Source organism: Narcine bancroftii, chromosome 3, assembly GCF_036971445.1.
Source record: "Narcine bancroftii isolate sNarBan1 chromosome 3, sNarBan1.hap1, whole genome shotgun sequence".
Lineage (NCBI taxonomy): Eukaryota > Metazoa > Chordata > Chondrichthyes > Torpediniformes > Narcinidae > Narcine > Narcine bancroftii.
The window spans coordinates 166884052-166904526 of NC_091471.1; the positions used below are offsets into that span (position 1 = coordinate 166884052).

A 20475-nucleotide genomic window follows, 5' to 3' on the forward strand; every position below is an offset into this window, starting at 1 on the left:
ACTCCTGTTCGGCTCCGAATCATGGGTCCTCTACCGGCATCACCTACGGCTCCTAGAACGCTTCCACCAGCGTTGTCTCCGCTCCACCCTCAACATCCATTGGAGCGCTTTCATCCCTAACGTCGAAGTACTCGAGATGGCAGAGGTCGACAGCATCAAGTCCACGCTGCTGAAAATCCAGCTGCGCTGGGTGGGTCACGTCTCCAGAATGGAGGACCATCGCCTTCCCAAGATCGTGTTATATGGCGAGCTCTCCACTGGCCACCGTGACAGAGGTGCACCAAAGAAAAGGTACAAGGACTGCCTAAAGAAATCTCTTGGTGCCTGCCACATTGACCACCGCCAGTGGGCTGATATCGCCTCAAACCGTGCATCTTGGCGCCTCACAGTTTGGCGGGCAGCAACCTCCTTTGAAGAAGACCGCAGAGCCCACCTCACTGACAAAAAGCAAAGGAGGAAAAACCCAACACCCAACCCCAACCAACCAATTTTCCACTGCAGCCGCTGCAACCGTGTCTGCCTGTCCTGCATCGGACTTGTCAGCCACCAACGAGCCTGCAGCTGACGTGGACTTTTACCCCCCTCCATAAATCTTCGTCCGCGAAGCCAAGCCAAAGAAGAAGAGGTATTATCCACTAAATCTCTTCTTGACGATGCGGGATGGAACACAGAAGAAAGCTGATTGTTACTTGAGTCTTTGACGACAAAGACCAGCGTAAAAATCTGGCCTAAAGCCCAGATTAGATGGTTAAAAAGAATATGTTCGCAGGACTTCACAATGTAAAGACATTGCGCTAACTGCTACGCCCTTTATAAACACCATTGAGATTACCGCTCAGCCTCAGTATGACAGTCCTATTTAAGTGGAGGGGGAGGTTATGTTCATTGCTGTCTTATTCCAGGAGTAGCCATCTCTTCATAATATTAAAGTAAAGCACTGGGGAATATGTATTTCATGATTGCATCATATTTAATGTTAGAAATAGCAGTAATGATCTGCTTAATCTCTCCTGCATTCTATCCTATCACTGATTTTAGCCTTTGTTCTGTCTGCCACTTTCTCTCTTTTCTCTGCATCTTGAAAAAATATTTCTTCCCTTTACATTTTTTTCTAATTCTGACTAAATATCATTAATTTGAACGTTAACTGTTCATCTGAACACAGAAGCTGCCTGCTGAACTTTTACAGCACTCTCTGACTTTATTACTGATTAGATTTGATCGGTGTTCCAGGTGATTTTAGTGGAAAACAAAGAAGAATCATTAGTGCGTGCCAAAGACAGATGTGATGAACTTGGATTACAAAACATCTGGTTTCTGCAGACGAACCTGGATTATTTTACAGGACCTTTTGAAATTGGTGTAAGTGAACAGCATAGATCTATGAAGGCAAAATTTGCAATGTTATTTAATTTATTGTTTGCCTCTTCTGGAACTGTTTAAAATGGTGAAATACAATTCAGAAATTCTGGCAGAATACTCCCCAATTCCATCTTGAGAAGCAATGCTGTTTACATCACTGGTTCAATGGTATCACCCATGAATTTGATCCTGCACTCATCTGATGGCCAGATGTGCACCTGCCGGCAGAGGTCATTAACTCATGACTATGATTGAGTTATCTGGTTGCTCAGTTTACATTGAATGTTAACATGTTAAGTTTTCTGCATGAACTGTTTTACAAAATATATCCTGCAATATCAGTTTTCATATTTCATACTTCAAGACTAGGCAGCCAGAAGGAAAATGTATGTTATTAAACCAGCAAATTAAAATCAAAAAGTGAGGAAAGAGAAACAAAGTTAATGTCTAAGGTTGCCCATCTTTCATTAGAATATCCCCAATCTGGTTTTCTTTCCACAGTTGCTCCCTGACTTGCCAAGCCTTTCCAGCATTGCTTTCATTTATATTTGTAATAACATAGGTATTAAGTAGATTGGATGTTCAGGATGACATTACTCTAAGACATCCGGCCACTTGTGGCTTGGTCTGAAATTTTATTTGGTAGGTTGGGGTAGAAACAGAAAACTGAAATTGTTCATAGGTCAGGCAGCAACTTGGAGAGATACAATGAGATATCACCTTATGATTGTTATTAATGAAGCACACTTAGCATGAAACCTTATCCCTGAAGTGATGAATCTATCAGAATGTATTGATATAACTGCTTTGACTTTTGTCCTATGTTCCAAGTTGTGTGCATATTTTCACCACGGCCTCTTTATTGGCTCAGAGTTACTCTCGGAATTTCATGGACTTTAATCCTTATCATCAGTTCATGTAAATTTATTTTTGTTCATTCATGGGATGAGGACTTTGCATGCAATGCCAGCATTTATCCTACATCCATAATTGCTCATGACTAAGTAGGCACATGCAAGCCAGGTAGATATTTATGACAATCCAATACTCTGATTTATACTTGCTCATGGTCAGCATTAGTGATAATACTTTTTGTTTTTTTCCATTCTAGATAATTTTACAGCTGGCAACGTAGGATTTGAACTTGTTACATTAAATTGTTAGTCCAGGCCTCTCATTTTTTTTCTCTGGGAGCTTAACCAATAAACACCACCACAGAAGTTGCAGTGTTGTCTAGTGCACACCCTCTGGACATGTGTGTCTAATTGGGAAGCAGATATAACTTACTGTATTTGTGACTTTTGCATGAAAAAAAAGTTGCTGAGACTGATGGTCAGGTGATCTCAGTATTTACAGTAATTGTGTAGAGTTTATATGTGAACTTTAGTCCTTTTCTATTTTGTTATAATGATGAGGGAAGAAACAGGCCATGTGTTTCTGAGAATTTTACCTCCTTATTGAGTAATGGTAGATGTTCATTAAATATAAATGATTGAAATTCATTTACTGGATCCTGTGATTGACATGTCTTTTCTACTAAAATTATCTGTGACGAGTCAGCGACTTCTCATGGTCAATACTAGTGTAAAGAGAATGCTATCATCATTTAATTTATAATTTTAAAATTTCTAATTTATGTGATTTTTATGTTGCATAGCATAATGTAACATTGGAGAATAATAGGACAAGGTGAAATGGCAAACAAACCCCAAGATTAGTTCTAAAATGATCAAGTTTTGTTAATTTTGGAATTTTATAATGCAAACTCAGTCTGTGTGTTTTGGAGCCAGCATTCCAATGTTGGTCCATTTTCTGTCACAGGAGACATGGTGAAAACAATCTGCCAGCATTGTCAGTGACCTCAAACAAGAAAGTGGTTCACAGCACTCTGCACATTGTTCAAATTCTGACCGACATTTCATAGGTCATAGTCCGTGAGCCTGCAGGTGAGCTGTAGTTCACTGACGATTAGGATTTTATGGGACAGTAGGAACCTGATGTCTGGTTATTAAAACTCCATGAAATGGGCCCATTAGTTTCAGAGATGCATTAATACTGAGATAATGGACAGTGAGTGAGAAGAGAAATTAAAGTGACAACTCGTGCATCAGTCATTTGCTCGATACATGTGGGGATAATCATTGCCATCAACCACTGGAAAGGGGGAAATAAAACTCGCAGGCATACTGTTGAGGTCAAAATTGATTCCAGCTACTTTCAGAGCATTTGTCACCTATGTTAGGTTATTTCATTCGTAGCAGTTAGTGCATTGCTGTTACGGTGCCAGCGACAGGGGTTCGAATCCATTGCCGTCTGTAAGGAGTTTGTATGTTCTCCCTGTGTCTGCATCAGTTTCCTCTGGGTTCTTTGGTTTCCAACCACCATTCAAAACCTACCGGGTTTGTAGGTCAATTGGGTGTAATTGGGTAGCATGGCCTCGTGGGCCAAAAGGGCATGTTACCATGCTGCATGCCTAAATTTAATTTAAAATTTAATGGTATAAATAGGGATTTAAATCAACTTTATGTTTGTTCTGAACTTACTTTGATTGTGGATGATCTTAATACTGACTCTCTTGCAATTGTTGTGGGTGAAGTGATTAAGACCCTCCCATTTTCCCCAATATTGTGTATTGGATGTGCTAATTTGCACACTGGAGTAGAATGGGAGTGGTTTTAACCTTAATGTGATATTGTTTGCACTGTCATGAGCAAATCGTTTGGTGGTGCGATAACAACCCCAAGATCTTAGTGAAACTTTATATTAAAAATATGCTGGGTTTATATGTGCTCCTCTTAACAAAGTTCACAACTGGTAGATTAATACAACAATGTTTGACTTTGTTAATACAGGGAATTTTGAGAGATAGCTCAGTTAAGGTGAGGAAAGTGTAGCAGAGCCATTGGCAGTGAGTGCTGGCTGAACACTGGTTGCCTCTAGTGCCCACCACACTCATGGAATTTCATATATCCCTTACTTGTAGCATGAAGTAATGTACCTGGCCACTTCAAGACTGATGCACTTGGTTAACTTTAATTTGAATTGCCTTCCATCACAGCACTCTGTAGCATGCAATGGATGCTGCTTGCTTCCTGAACTGTAGTGAAAATTGACATTTGAAAGTTCATTCAGATTACTAGTTTTGCTCCAAACTATCATTTGCAGAACCAACAAATTAGCAGACAGGATGCAGCAATTAAAGTTCCACATAAATATTGCTGACCATTCTAACAAAACAAATACATATAGAACCATATAACGTTACAACACAGGAACAGGCCATTCATCCCTTCTAGCCATTGACAAATTGTTATTCTACCGTGTCCCATTGATCTGCACCCATATCCCTCCCATCGACATACCTGTCCAATTTTTCTTAAATGTAAAAATTGAGTCCACATTCACAACTTCACCTGACGGCTCGTTCCACACTCCCACTGCTCTCTGTGAGATGTTCCCCTTAAATATTCCCCTTTCATCTATAAACCCATGACTTCTATTTATACCTCACCTAACCTCAGTGGAAAAGGCCTACTTGCATTTCCTTGGTCTAAAGCCCTCATAATTTTGTATACTATTATCAAATCTCCCCTCTTCTATTCTTCTAAACTGATTAGCATTTCCCTGCAACTCAGTTCCTCAAGTCCTGGCAACATCCTAGTAAATCTTTTCCACATTCTTTCAATCTTATTGTATGTTTCCTGAGGTTAGGTAATTAAAAACTGCAACAATACTCCAAATTTGGCCTCATCAATGTCTTTTGCAACTTTACCATAACATCCACAGTCTTATAATCAATATTTTGATTTATGAAGCTCTCTTTAAGACCCTATCTACCTGTGATGCCACTTTCAGGGAATTTTGTATCTGTACTCCCAGATCCCTCTGTTCTACTGTACCCCTCATTTGTTCATAAAACATTTCAAAAATTGTGTAAGAGATCCATTATATGTACATTGCTCATTTGTGTATTGCAGTGATCACAATCCGTCATGAAGTAGATAAATATTGAGAGGAGTCACGTGATGGAGTAGTGGCCGGTCGGGGAACTCCAGCCCTCTCTGGAAAAGTTTTAAAAAAACACAGAAAACACAAAGGCACAAACACAAAAATTAAAATAAAGTGAAAGTAAAGGTGGGAAGAAAATGGTAGCGAAGAAAAAAGTTGAAAGCAACGGGAAAAAGAGAAGAAGAAAAGACATCGGAAGAAGAAGGTGAAGGCCTTACCTGTCCGAGGAGGGCCGCTGTGGAGAGAGAAGCCCACTCCCTCAGGTCAGTCGAGGTCCCGAGCTCGGGACTACAAAAATGGCTCGCGGAGCCAAGCAAAAGTGCGCAACGGCGCATGCGCAAGACAAAAAAAAACACTGACAGGAGGGGGGACCAGCTGAGGAGTCGATCTCCACAGCTGAGAATGACAGCCACAGCACAGCAGCAAGAAGAGAACATAGAAAACAACGAGAACAAGAAAGAAGAGAGTAAAAAGAAATCAAGGAAACAACAGATGACCAACCCAGAGGAAGAAGAAGAAGAAGAAGAACACAGAGAAATGGAAGAAGAAGGGAAAGGCAAGACAATGGATATTTTTTTTTAAAGAATATATGGAATCAGTAAAAGAATGGCAATCACAAGAATTTAGTGAAATAAAATGAAGAATTAAAAGTAAAGAAGAAAAAATGAATAGATTAGAGATGGTCATGTCAGATATAGGAAAAAGAGTGGACAAGGTGGAAGAACGAGAAACAGGCGTAGAAATGGAAGTAGAGAAATTAGAAATTAGAAGAATCTAATAAAAAAGTTAAAGAGACACAAGAGCTGTTAGCTCAGAAGATAGATATAATGGAAAATTATAATAGAAGAAATAATATAAAGATAGTGGGCCTTAAGTAAGATGAAGAAGGCAAGAATATGAGAGAATTTATAAAAGATTGGATCCCCAGGGTCCTAGGAAGACCAGAATTACAGGAAGAAATGGAAATAGAAAGGGCACATAGAACATTAGCCCCTAAACCACAGCCACAACAAAAACCAAGATCCATTTTAGTAAAATTCCTAAGATATACAACGAGAGAAAATATATTGGAGAAAGCAATGAAGAAAATAAGAGAAGACAAAAAGCCACTGGAATACAAAGGTCAAAAAATTTTTTTCTATCCAGACATAAGTTTTGAACTCCTGAAGAAGAGAAAGGAGTTTAATACAGCAAAAGCGATCCTATGGAAAAAAGGATATCTTCTTTGGCTTGGCTTCGCAGACGAAGATTTATGGAGGGGGTAAAAGTCCACGTCAGCTGCAGGCTCAATTGTGGCTGACAAGTCCGATGCGGTACAGGCAGACACGGTTGCAGCGGTTGCAGGGGAAAATTGGTGGGTTGGGTGTTGGGTTTTTCCTCCTTTGTCTTTTGTCAGTGAGGTGGGCTCTGCGGTCTTCTTCAAAGGAGGTTGCTGCCCGCCGAACTGTGAGGTGCCAAGATGGACGGTTTGAGGCGATATCAGCCCACTGGCGGTGGTCAATGTGGCAGGCACCAAGAGATTTCTTTAGGCAGTCCTTGTACCTCTTCTTTGGTGCACCTCTGTCACGGTGGCCAGTGGAGAGCACACCATATAACGCGATCTTGGGAAGGCGATGGTCCTCCATTCTGGAGACGTGACCCACCCAGCGCAGCTGGATCTTCATCAGCGTGGACTCGTTGCTGTCGGCCTCTGCCATCTCGAGTACTTTGATGTTAGGGATGAAGTCCCTCCAATGAATTTTGAGGATGGAGCGGAGACAACGCTGGTGGAAGCGTTCTAGGAGCCGTAGGTGATGCCGGTAGAGGACCCATGATTCGGAGCCGAATAGGAGTGTGGGTATGACAACGGCTCTGTATACGCTAATCTTTGTGAGGTTTTTCAGTTGGTCGTTTATCCAGACTCTTTTGTGTAGTCTTCCAAAGGCGCTATTTGGCTTGGCGAGTCTGTTGTCTAGCTCGTTGTCGATCCTTGCATCTGATGAAATGGTGCAGCCGAGATAGGTAAACTGGTTGACCGTTTTGAGTTTTGTGTGCCCGATGGAAATGTGGGGGGGCTGGTAGTCATGGTGGGGAGCTGGCTGATGGAGGACTTCCGTTTTCTTCAGGCTGACTTCCAGGCCAAACATTTTGGCATTTTCCGCAAAACAGGACGTCAAGCGCTGAAGAGTTGGCTCTGAATGGGCAACTAAAGCGGCATCGTCAGCAAAGAGTAGTTCACGGACAAGTTTCTCTTGTGTCTTGGTGTGAGCTTGCAGGTGCCTCAGATTGAAGAGACTGCCATCCGTGCGGTACCGTACCAGCGGTACTTAAAATAGTTATTTTAGGGCAGCAAAACAGACTATTCTCGGATCCGGAGGAAGTACGAAAATTTGCAGAACAACTACAAGACAGACGGAGAGATGAAGACATGTAACGAAAGCAAAAATGACCACGAACTATATGTATGTGTGTATATGGGTATATATGTGTGTGTGTGTGTGTGTGTGTGTGTGTATATATATATATATGTGTGTGTGTACATGAGTGTATGCGTATTTAAAGGAAAATATATAGAGTATAGATAAGAATTAATAAGGGAAAGAAAGGGAAGAGAGGAAGTAAGGAGGGTGACCTTTGTTGTATATGAAAATTAAAATCTTTTCTGGGGGGGGCTGGGTGGGAGGAGTTACGGTCACTGCAAAATCAGTTGACGCTTGCGAGTGAATTCGCAAATCCAAATGGAGAGGGGAGATGTGGTTGCCCGACAAGGGATAAAGGGCAACTCAGGAAGGGGAGGGGATAGTGGGGTTAAAGAAATTTTAGATAGGAGAATAAGGGAAATGTTTGATGTTTTAGAAATGTTGTCTTATAAAGTGTTCAAAACAAGAAAGCTGAAATGGATAAGAAGGAAAGGTGATGATGAGGAAACGGAAAAGAAAGATAAACAAAGTATGAAATGGCTATGTTGAACTATATGACTTTAAATATTAAAGGAATACATAACCAAATCAAAAGGAAGAAACTGCTAAATTTACTGAAAAAAGAAAAAATTGATATAGCATTCGTGCAAGAAACACACTTAACTGAAATGGAGCACAAGAAATTAAAGAGAGATTGGATAAGACGTGTAACAGCAGCGTCATATAATTCAAAAGCTAGAGGAGTAGCTATATTAATCAGTAAAAATGTACCAATTAAAATAGAAGAGGAAATAATAGATCCAGCAGGGAGATATGTAATGATAAAATGTCAGATATATTCGGAGTTTTGGAATTTACTCAATGTATATTCACCTAACGAAGAAGATCAAAAATTTATGCAAGATATTTTTTTGAAGATAGCAGACATGCAAGGGAACATACTAATAGGAGGGGATTTCAACCTTAATTTGGATTCAAACATGGATAAAACTGGGAAAAAAATTTACAGAAAGAACAAAGTAACCAAATTTATAATTAAATCGATGCAAGAAATGCATCTTTTGGATATATGGAGGAAACAACACCCAAAGGAAAAGGAATATTCATATTATTCGGGTAGACATAAAACATACTCAAGAATAGACCTATTCCTGTTATCAGCTCGCATGCAAGACAGAGTTAGAAAAACAGAATATAAAGCTAGAATATTATCGTACCACTCACCCCTGATATTGACAGTAGAGTTAGAGGACATCCCTCCAAGAATGTATAGATGGAGATTAAACTCCATGCTACTTAAAAGGCAGGATTTTAGAGAATTAATTGAAAGACAAATTAAAATGTACTTTGAAATAAATAAATAAGTTTATACTATGGGACGCAATGAAAGCGTTCATCAGAGGGCAAATAATAAGTTATGTAACCAAGATGAAGAAGGACTACAATCAGGAAACAGAGCAGTTGGAAAGGGAAATAGCAAATATAGAAAAAGAATTAGCAATGAAGGAAGACACAACGAAAAGAAGAGAATTGGCAGATTAAAAAAATAAAATATGAAACACTACAAACATATAAGGTGGAGAAGAACATAATGAAGACAAAACAGAAATATTATGAACTAGGAGAAAAAACGCACAAAATTCTAGCATGGCAGCTTAAGACAGAACAAACTAAGAGAATGGTATTGGCATCAAGGAAAAAAGACAAACAAATCACATATAATCCAACGGAGATTAATGAAAACTTCAGAGAATTCTACGAACAATTATACCAAACTGAAAACGAAGGGAAAGAAGACAAAATAGATGAATTTTTAACTAAAATTGAACTACCGAAATTACAAATAGAGGAACAAAATAAATTAACAGAACCATTTGAAATAGTAGAAATACAAGAGATAATAAAAAAACCACCAAATAATAAAACACCAGGAGAGGATGGATTCCCAATAGCATTCTATAAAACATTTAAAGATTTATTAATTCCTCCCCTCTTGGAAGTAATCAACCAGATTGATAAAATACAAAGCTTACCAGATTCATGCAAAACAGCAATAATTACAGTAATACCAAAGACAGGGAAAGATCCACTCGCACCAGCGTCATATAGACCAATATCTTTACTTAACACAGATTATAAGATAATAGCTAAACTATTAGCAAACAGATTAGCTGACTATGTACCAAAAATAGTAAATCTAGACCAAACTGGATTTATTAAAAAAAGACGAACAACAGACAATATTTGTAAATTATTAACTTAACTCATGCAGTAGAAGGAAATAAAGCTCCAACAGTAGCGGTGGCTTTAGACGCAGAGAAGGCCTTTGACAGAGTAGAATGGAATTATTTATTCAAAATACTACAAAAATTCAGTTTACCAGAGAAATATATTAATTGAATTAAAGCATTATATAAGGGGCCATTGGCGAAAGTGACAGTAAATGGATATATATCAAAACAATTTAAATTAAGCAGATCAACAAGGCAGGGATGCCCACTATCGCCTTTATTGTTCGCGTTAGCCATAGAACCACTAGCAGAACTGATAAGAACAGAAAATAAAATAAAAGGGATAAAAATAAAAGACAAGGAATATAAAATCAGTTTATTTGCAGATGACGTTGTAGTATACTTAACAGAACCAGAAATATCAATAAAAGAATTACATAAGAAATTGAAGGAATATGGAGAAGTGTCGGGATACAAGATTAACGCAAATAAAAGTGAAGCAATGCCAATGAATAATGCGGATTTCTCAAAATTTAAGAAAGAATCACCATTCAGATGGCAAATGCAAGCAATACGATACCTAGGTATACAAATAAATAAAAACCTCGGCCATCTATATAAACTCAATTATTATCCACTAATGAAAAAATTACAGGACGATTTAGAGCATTGGAAAGACTTAGCACTAATACTAATAGGAACGATAAACTGTATTAAAATGAACATTTTCCCAAGGATACAATACCTATTTCAGGCATTGCCAATACACTTGACGGAGAAACTCTTCAAGGAGTTAAAGAAAATAATAAGGAAATTTTTATGGAAAGGGGGGAAACCGAGGATAGCACTAGATAAATTTACAGAATGGTATAAACAAGGAGGCTTACAACTGCCAAACTTTAAAAATTATTATAGAGCCGCACAATTAAGATACCTATCAGATTTTTATCAAACAAGGGAAAAGCCAGATTGGACTAGATTAGAACTAGATAAAATAAGGGAGAAGATACCCGAACATATATTATATAAATGGGATGAAAAATTGGTACAACGTAGGAATTCTGCAGTATTACATCATCTGCTCAATATTTGGAAGAAGATTCATGTAGAAAGGAATAAAACAAATTACCAACTACCAAAACTAATACTGACGCAAAATCAGCTAATCCCTTTTACAATAGATAACCTTTCCTTTAGAGAATGGGAGAAAAAAGGGATCAAAAGAATAGAAAATTGCTTTTCAGGAAATAAATTATTATCCTTTGAACAAATGAAGGATAAATATAGTATAACTCACGATACAGTGTTGGCATACTACCAACTGAAATCCTACTTGAAGGACAAATTGGGAAGCAGTCTGAGATTACCAGAGGGAAATAATTTTGAATATGTGATTACAGACACAATGATAATCAAAAAATTTATAACAAACATGTACATTAAACTACAAGAAAAGGAGAATGAGGAAACAAATGGTAAAACTAAACAAAAATGGGAACAAGATCTAAACATAAAGATAAAGAAGGAAACATGGGAGAAGTTATGCTCAGGAACTATGAGAAATACAATAAATACGAGGTTACGTATGATACAATATAACTGGATACACAGGCTATATATTACACCTCAAAAGTTAAATAAATGGGACCCAACAGTATCTGACAAATATTTTTGCTGTAAAAAGGAAATGGGAACAACAATTCATGCAATCTGGACATGTGAGAAAGTGAAAAAATTTTGGGAAGATCTAAACCAGATATTAAATAAAATCACAAAAAGCAATATACCAAAAAAAACCAGAGATCTTCTCCTAAGAAACATAAAAAACAAAGAATTTGGACTTGATTTGGATGGTGCACAAAAAAGATTTGTTAGGATAGCCCTAGCTGTAGCAAAAAAATGTATTATGTCAGCCTGGAAATTAGAAGATAACTTGAGAATACAACAATGGTATATAGAAATGAATAAATGCATTCCATTAGAAAAAAATAACATATAATTTAAGAAATAATATTACAATATTTGAACAAATATGGTAGCCTTACATGAAACACAATAGAGAAAACCTACCGGGGACATCTACCACCTAAAATGACAGAAGGAGAAGGGAATGAAAAGAATTGACTCAGTGGAAATTCTTGTTTGTTTTTATTGAGTGACAACATTGTTTGACGGGTTTAATGTATCTTAGATTCTGAACTTTAAATGAATGGGAGGGGAGGTAGGGAGGGAGGGATGGGAAGAGGGAGCGGGGGGAGAAAACGACACTGTATATATTTGAAAAGGAAAATGTATGTATCTTGATCAGTGTGAAAAATAAAAAAAAAGTAGATAAATATTGCCCCAGACTGTTTAAAGATCTTTTCTTTGGCTTGGCTTCGCGGACGAAGATTTATGGAGGGGGTAAAAAGTCCACGTCAGCTGCAGGCTCGTTTGTGGCTGACAAGTCCGATGCGGGACAGGCAGACACGGTTGCAGCGGTTGCAGGGGAAAATTGGTTGGTTGGGGTTGGGTGTTGGGTTTTTCCTCCTTTGCCTTTTGTCAGTGAGGTGGGCTCTGCGGTCTTCTTCAAAGGAGGTTGCTGCCCGCCAAACTGTGAGGCGCCAAGATGCACGGTTTGAGGCGTTATCAGCCCACTGGCGGTGGTCAATGTGGCAGGCACCAAGAGATTTCTTTAGGCAGTCCTTGTACCTTTTCTTTGGTGCACCTCTGTCACGGTGGCCAGTGGAGAGCTCGCCATATAACACGATCTTGAGAAGGCGATGGTCCTCCATTCTGGAGACGTGACCCATCTAGCGCAGCTGGATCTTCAGCAGCCTTTCTTTCTTTGGCTTGGCTTCGCGGACGAAGATTTATGGAGGGGGTAAAAAGTCCACGTCAGCTGCAGGCTCGTTTGTGGCTGACAAGTCCGATGCGGGACAGGCAGACACGATTGCAGCGGTTGCAAGGGAAAATTGGTTGGTTGGGGTTGGGTGTTGGGTTTTTCCTCCTTTGCCTTTTGTCAGTGAGGTGGGCTCTGCGGTCTTCTTCAAAGGAGGTTGCTGCCCGCCAAACTGTGAGGCGCCAAGATGCACGGTTTGAGGCGTTATCAGCCCACTGGCGGTGGTCAATGTGGCAGGCACCAAGAGATTTCTTTAGGCAGTCCTTGTACCTTTTCTTTGGTGCACCTCTGTCACGGTGGCCAGTGGAGAGCTCGCCATATAACACGATCTTGGGAAGGCGATGGTCCTCCATTCTGGAGACGTGACCCATCCAGCGCAGCTGGATCTTCAGCAGCGTGGACTCGATGCTGTCGACCTCTGCCATCTCAAGTACTTCGACGTTAGGGGTGTAAGCGCTCCAATGGATGTTGAGGATGGAGCGGAGACAACGCTGGTGGAAGCGTTCTAGGAGCCGTAGGTGGTGCCGGTAGAGGACCCATGATTCGGAGCCGAACAGGAGTGTGGGTATGACAACGGCTCTGTATACGCTTATCTTTGTGAGGTTTTTCAGTTGGTTGTTTTTCCAGACTCTTTTGTGTAGTCTTCCAAAGGCGCTATTTGCCTTGGCGAGTCTGTTGTCTATCTCATTGTCGATCCTTGCATCTGATGAAATGGTGCAGCCGAGATAGGTAAACTGGTTGACCGTTTTGAGTTTTGTGTGCCCGATGGAGATGTGGGGGGGCTGGTAGTCATGGTGGGGAGCTGGCTGATGGAGGACCTCAGTTTTCTTCAGGCTGACTTCCAGGCCAAACATTTTGGCAGTTTCCGCAAAGCAGGACGTCAAGCGCTGAAGAGCTGGCTCTGAATGGGCAACTAAAGCGGCATCATCTGCAAAGAGTAGTTCACGGACAAGTTTCTCTTGTGTCTTGGTGTGAGCTTGCAGGCGCCTCAGATTGAAGAGACTGCCATCTGTGCGGTACCGGATGTAAACAGCGTCTTCATTGTTGGGGTCTTTCATGGCTTGGTTCAGCATCATGCTGAAGAAGATTGAAAAGAGGGTTGGTGCGAGAACACAGCCTTGCTTCACGCCATTGTTAATGGAGAAGGGTTCAGAGAGCTCATTGCTGTATCTGACCCGACCTTGTTGGTTTTCGTGCAGATAGATAATCATGTTGAGGAACTTTGGGGGACATCCGATGCGCTCTAGTATTTGCCAAAGCCCTTTCCTGCTCACGGTGTCGAAGGCTTTGGTGAGGTCAACAAAGGTGATGTAGAGTCCTTTGTTTTGTTCTCTGCACTTTTCTTGGAGCTGTCTGAGGGCAAAGACCATGTCAGTGGTTCCTCTGTTTGTGCGAAAGCCGCACTGTGATTCTGGGAGAATATTCTCGGCGACACTAGGTATTATTCTATTTAGTAGAATCCTAGCGAAGATATAAAGATTTAGTAATACGCAAAAGCTGTTTTTGTGTATGAGCGGCTTGTGTCATCCCGAAAGCCTTACTGGGATATTGCAGGCAAAGCCAAAATGGTTAAGATTGGTTGATCTGAATTGTCACCCATTTCTGGGTGACACCTAACTTTGATCACTACCCCTTTTGCCTTTGAACCAAAGGATGACAATATTATTTAATTATGAAGGGATGGTACATAGGTTTTTCAGTAGTCAATGGATTGAGTCACAATGTTCTGTACAGACAATAAAAGAAAAGATAAAAATAAAATTATCATAAATAAATGTAAGTCAGTTATAAATTAAAGATAAAAATTGTAGGAACAAAAGTGGAATCTTTCAATAAAATCATTCCTGATCATGCGCAGTTCCTTTATGAACTGTATTTTTTTTAAATTCTCTTTGTGATCAAAAAATCTATTGATCTCAATTTACTTGGTGTCTGAGTAACCCTGTTACAAATTTTAAAGAGACAATCCTTTTGAAGAGCAGTTTATTCATACATTTTGTTCATAATTTGATGAAGCACTCAAGCCCAAAACATTATTTTGCTGTATAAAGTACACTGTTTAACCTGTTGAGTTTCTCCAGCATTGTGTTTTTACTTACTTACATCCTGACTGTGACATTCTCCAGCCAGGTGATAGATATATCCTTCATTATTTATCTGTTTAATCCCTCTTAGAAATATGTACTGTATATGTTTCAATCAGATAAACTTTCATTCTACATAATTTTTCCTCACAGTCTGATTCCCTAAAACCAGAATAAATTCAGCAAATCTCCACTGTGTCACCTCCAGGGTAAGTGTCTCCTTCCTTGGGTACAGAGAGAAAAACTATATACAATATTCCAAGTACCATCTCACAAAAGACCTATCAAGTTCAGCAAATTTTGTTAAGTTTGTATATCCAACACTACATTTGTCCTTGCCTTTTCAATAAAAGCCAAACATAAAAGTAAAAAGTGAAAGAGTGTAAAAAGAGGGCTCCTAATTATATTCATGTTTCCATTAGTATCCTCTCAATATGACTGATCTACATGTCATTCTTTTACTGGCACTTAATAAATTGTATCCATTTCATTTAACCAGCATACTTTCAGTAGAAATTCCACCTAATTTTAGATGAATGATATCATTTCAGCATCACTTTGTAAGTATCACTTTCCTTTATATTTGAGATCACAGCACTATTTAACATTAGTATGTCAAGCCTGGGTCATATTTATGTCAGAGAGTAAATCTTATTTAGGACAGTGAATGAAATTTGGAAGCAGTATTCCAATTTAACTTCCAAAATTGTGGATTTTGAGTCAGGTTGCACTAAGAATATGCTAACAATTTTGCTGACATGTGTTCCAAACTCCTGAAGTGAAGAAAGCTGTGGGGTGAGATGCAAGTGAATCTTGCATCTTGCTTCACTCCATGATGCTCCCTTGTATACCAGTGGTATTTTGTGATGTCTTGTACTTTTTAATATGCACCAACCTTTACTTGAAAAGTGAGCAAAGGTTTGCTTTTCCGTTTTATTGTAATTAATGGTTTTAGTATGTTTACGAACTACTCTTCTTTTAATTTTGTAATTCCTTCTGAACATCAGAGACATTTAAAAAAAGTAAATAAGGTTTCCTAACAGCAGGGCATGGTCGGGCTGAGGATCTGACCAGACGTGTTTTGAAAACGTTCTCCATGAAAAGTATTAAAAAGATGGTCTGAAAGCTCAAAAGCCAGAATTTCATCATCTAAAATGGATAAATCTAGAGCTAACCGACCAAGGCAACCAAAACCAAAAACTGAAGAAGCAACAGCTCAGCCAGGAACATTGAGTGAAAGCCTGATGAGGACTGGCTCAGGAGGGGCCTTGGGACTGGCTGAACCCAGCAGAGCTGGGGGGTTGGCCCAAGATATAGCCAACATCCTGAACATGATGGAAACTATGTGCACTTGTTTCATGAGTGTTGAATCAGCGATAACAGACGTATCAGAAAAGATATCGGAAATTAAAGAAATCGTGGAAGATTTAATGGAATGAATGACTCATGGTGGCTGAGCCAGACAAAAAAGACAAACTAAAGGCTTGAGAAGAAAAAGGAAAAACATGGGACACAGACAGAAATGGATTGATGGATAAAATCGATCATATAGAAAATTTTAGCAGACATAACAATGTAAGAATCATTGTACTGAGAGAAGGAATCGAGGGGAAAGACCTGGTGGGCTTCTTTGAAGCATGGATCCCACAAGTGCTGGGATAAAACAAGTTAAATGCAAAGTTGCAAATTGAAAGGCCTCACTGGACCCTCGGACCCAGCAGAACTGACGAACAGTGACCACAACCAGTTCTGTAAGACTTCTTTTAAGTTACTGGGAAAGAGGTGTGATCTTGGGAGCAGCATATGAATATTCAAAAAATAATAATGGCCCATTAGTGGTGGACAATGCAAAAGTAATATTTTTTTTCAGGGTTTTTGCCCTGTCTCGGTCAAACAAAGAAAGTAATTTGATGAAGTAGAGAGACAACTGAAATATAAAAACCTTAAATATTCAATTACTTACTCAGTGATGTTGAGGGTAGATGGCTCAGAAGGTAATCAATGAATTTTCAAGAACAAAGAAAGTTAAGTCGCTAGATGAGAAGACTGAAAAGACCATTTTAAAAATGGATTAACTGAAATAAATCTTTTTATTTATATTTAGTAGCACTGAACTGTTATCTTTTTACTCCTAAAAGAAAAATAATTATAATTTACATGGAGAGCACTGGAAAGAAAGGAAAATGGTGAATAAAGGATGGGAACTTCGATTTAAGGGAGAAAATGGCGCTGGGAGAGGAGTGGTTTTAAAAGATGGCGTTAAAGGGAGGGGTTCTTCTTCAGAAGATTCCCCGTGCTTTTTTTTTGCAGGCTTCCGGGTTCTATGGCTAACGTAACTGTTCGAGCTAGGGATGTATGTGTGCTTCTAAAAGGGGAAATGTGTATGTTTCTTAAAATAGAAATGTTTCTTAAAAGGGAAATGTTACAGTATTTTTAAAAATTTGGAAAGATTCTTGTTTGAAAAATGTTATGGAAAGAGAATAAAGTTTATTAGTCTTAATATTAACAGGATAAACAGGATGATAAAGAGGAAAAGGGTCTTGCATACCGAAAGAAATTAAAAGTGGATATAATATTTTTGCAGGAAACCCATCTTACCAAATTGGAACGTGATAAATTAAAAAGAGAGTGGGTGGGACAAATAATATCGTCTTCCTTTGGTTCAAAGGCAAGAGGGGTAGTGATCCTAATTAATAAAAATACACGTCTTAATAGAAGACAATTCGATTGATCAAGCTGGAAGTTAAGTAATGGCACATTGTAAAATTTATGGAGAAACATGGACATTTAGGAATATTTATGCTCCAAATTATGACGATGAAGCCTTTTTGAAGGACATCTTCTTAAAAACAGCAGAGAGAAGGCAAAATATATTGGTTGGAGGAGATTTTAATTTTAACTTGGACCCAATACTAATTAAAGCTGTGAGAACAGTAATGAGGGCGAAAGCAGCAAAAAAAAAACAGGATTTCATATATGAAGGATCTAGATCTTACCAATATATGGAGGCAATTAAATCCCACAGAGAGATATTACTTCTTTTACTTTTATCCACATACAAGGATTGACTTATTTTTAATGTCTGCCCAGTTAAAAATTAGAGTGATAAAAACAGAATACTTAACAAGCCTTCTATTAGACCACTCACCACTAACATTAACTATTGCAATAATGGAAAATCAAGAAAATGTCTACAGATGGCATCTTAACACCATGCTCCTTAAAAGAAAAGACTTTTGTGAATTTATAAAGAGACAGATATAAATATTTTGTGAAACAAATCAACTGTCTACTAACAGTTTTTTTTCATATATTGGACATGCTCAAAACAAATTATATCCTATCAAAACAATCTTGAGAGAATACATGGCAGAAGTAAATAATTTGGAGAAAGATATTATAGAATTAGAAAAAATATAAAAAAACAGGACTACAAGAAGAATACAGGTTACTGGAGAAATAAAAAGCTAAGCTATAATACAATACAAACCAATAGAACAGAAAAAAAGCTATATTAAAAACTAAACAACAATATTATGAGTTAGGTGAACAGGCACACCAAGTTTTAGCTTGGCAGATTAAAGCAGAGGAGTCATCAAGAATGATAAATGGTATAAAAACAGAGACAGACACTCTAGCATATATACAAAAGGAAATCAATGACATTTTTAGACAAAATATTACACAAAATTATACAAATCAGAATTACTAGGAGACCAGAATGAAATGGAAGAATTTTTGTCGAATGTTGAACTTCCGAAACGAGAAGAGAAAGGATAGATTTAGACATTCCCTTTACAAGGGAAGAAATTGAAAAGGCCCTGGGTGCCATACAGGCTAATAAATTACCAAGGGAGGATGGATTCCCACCTGCGTTTTACGGACATTTTAAAGAACTTTTAATGTCCCCCTTTAATGGATGTTCTGGACCAAGCAATAGAAACACAGACCCTCCTCAAATCATTCTTAACTATTACCAAAAAAAAAAGAGAACCATTAAAAACTTTGTCATATAGACAAATATCCCTGATTAAATGCTGATTACAAGATACTAGTGAGAGCGTTGGCTAATAGGTTAGAATAATATTTACCAAATTGATGCATATTTGAAGCAAAATTTGTTAAAGAAAGACATTCCTCAAATAGTCTAGGAAGATTATTTAATATAATACACATGGCAAAATTCGAATGGAATCCAAGTATTACAGTCTCCTTGGATGCGGAAAAAGCATTCGACCATTTGGAATTACCCTTTTTATTTAAAATGCTGTAAAAATTTGGCATAGGCAGAACATTTATAAACTAGATAAAAACTTTACACCATAAACCACATGCTAAAATTTTAACCAATAATCAGATGTCAGCAGTGTTTTCCTTGGGTAGATCAAGTGACAGGGATGCCCCCATCCACAATGCTTTTCATTTTAGCAATTGAACTGCTGGCAGAGATAATAAGAAGTGATCCAGATATGAAGGGCTTCAAAGTTGGACAAGAAGAACATAAAATTAGTCTATTTGCTGAAGATGTGCTACTATACATGTCAGAACTAGGTAAATCCTTGGAAAAATTACAAGGAACACTAGATAAATATGGAAGAATATCAGGTTATAAAATATATAGGGACAAAACCGAGAAAATTCCATTAACAAATTTTGAATACGAAAGATACCAAAAAGGAAGTAAATTTAAATGGAAGATGGATGGAATAAAATGCCTTGGAATAGCGACTGACAACAACTTGCAAAATCTGTATAAACTAAATTATGTTCATCTTTTTGGGAAGATAGAAAGAGACCTGCAGAAATGGAGAGAATTACCAATTACTTTAGTGGAAGGGTTAATTGTGTGAAATTGAAAATGATGCCATGGGGGTTTCCCGTTGTATTCTATATATTTAAAAGATATGTTAGCTCTGATGGTGTGTGGATTCGTATGTATGGAAGGGGGGAGGGAGGGACTGCCACAGCATTAACTACTAGTGATTCCTGAGTGACTTGGGAGGGGCTGGCTCAGGATTATATCCCGGGTAGTTGATTGACAGACAGCCGGGTGGAGTTAGGTCTATTCAGGTCAGCTGATTGACAGCTGGCCAGGTGTGGTCTGGCCTCCAGTGATCTTCCTGCAGGTACAGAGATCGCCCCCTGCAGTAGGCTAGTGGTGTATCATCACAAGTTTAGAATAGAAGTTCAACACATTTAAAATATTTAAGACTTATACATTAACATTCCTCAGTACCCAATCCCGAATTTTCTGGGAGTTCAGGAGTTTGATGGCTTGTGGGTGGGTGGGGGGGGGGGAGGGGGGAGCTCTTGCCTAATCTGAATGTATGGGCCTGAGTGCTGCATTACCTCCTATCAGATGGCAGAAGGGAGAACAGTTTACTCATTGCTGTTAAAGATCATACCAAGGCAAAGCTACTGAATTGAAACAAAATAGATAAATGTAGCAAACCAGAAACTTTGGATTAATAATAAAATTTTATAAATAATATATTTAAATATAAACTATA

General features: G+C 38.5%; 1 protein-coding gene across 6 annotated transcripts in view; it reads left to right on the forward strand.

Annotated features, from left to right (window-relative positions):
• The window catches only part of gstcd (glutathione S-transferase, C-terminal domain containing), a 198849-nt gene that overhangs the window by 151343 nt on the left and 27031 nt on the right, over nucleotides 1-20475 (forward strand). For all 6 annotated transcript variants that reach the window (XM_069925739.1, XM_069925744.1, XM_069925738.1 and 3 more), the window contains one exon: nucleotides 1234-1362. In XM_069925739.1, the coding sequence (XP_069781840.1) occupies nucleotides 1234-1362 (129 nt within the window). The remainder of the gene's footprint in view (nucleotides 1-1233; nucleotides 1363-20475) is intronic.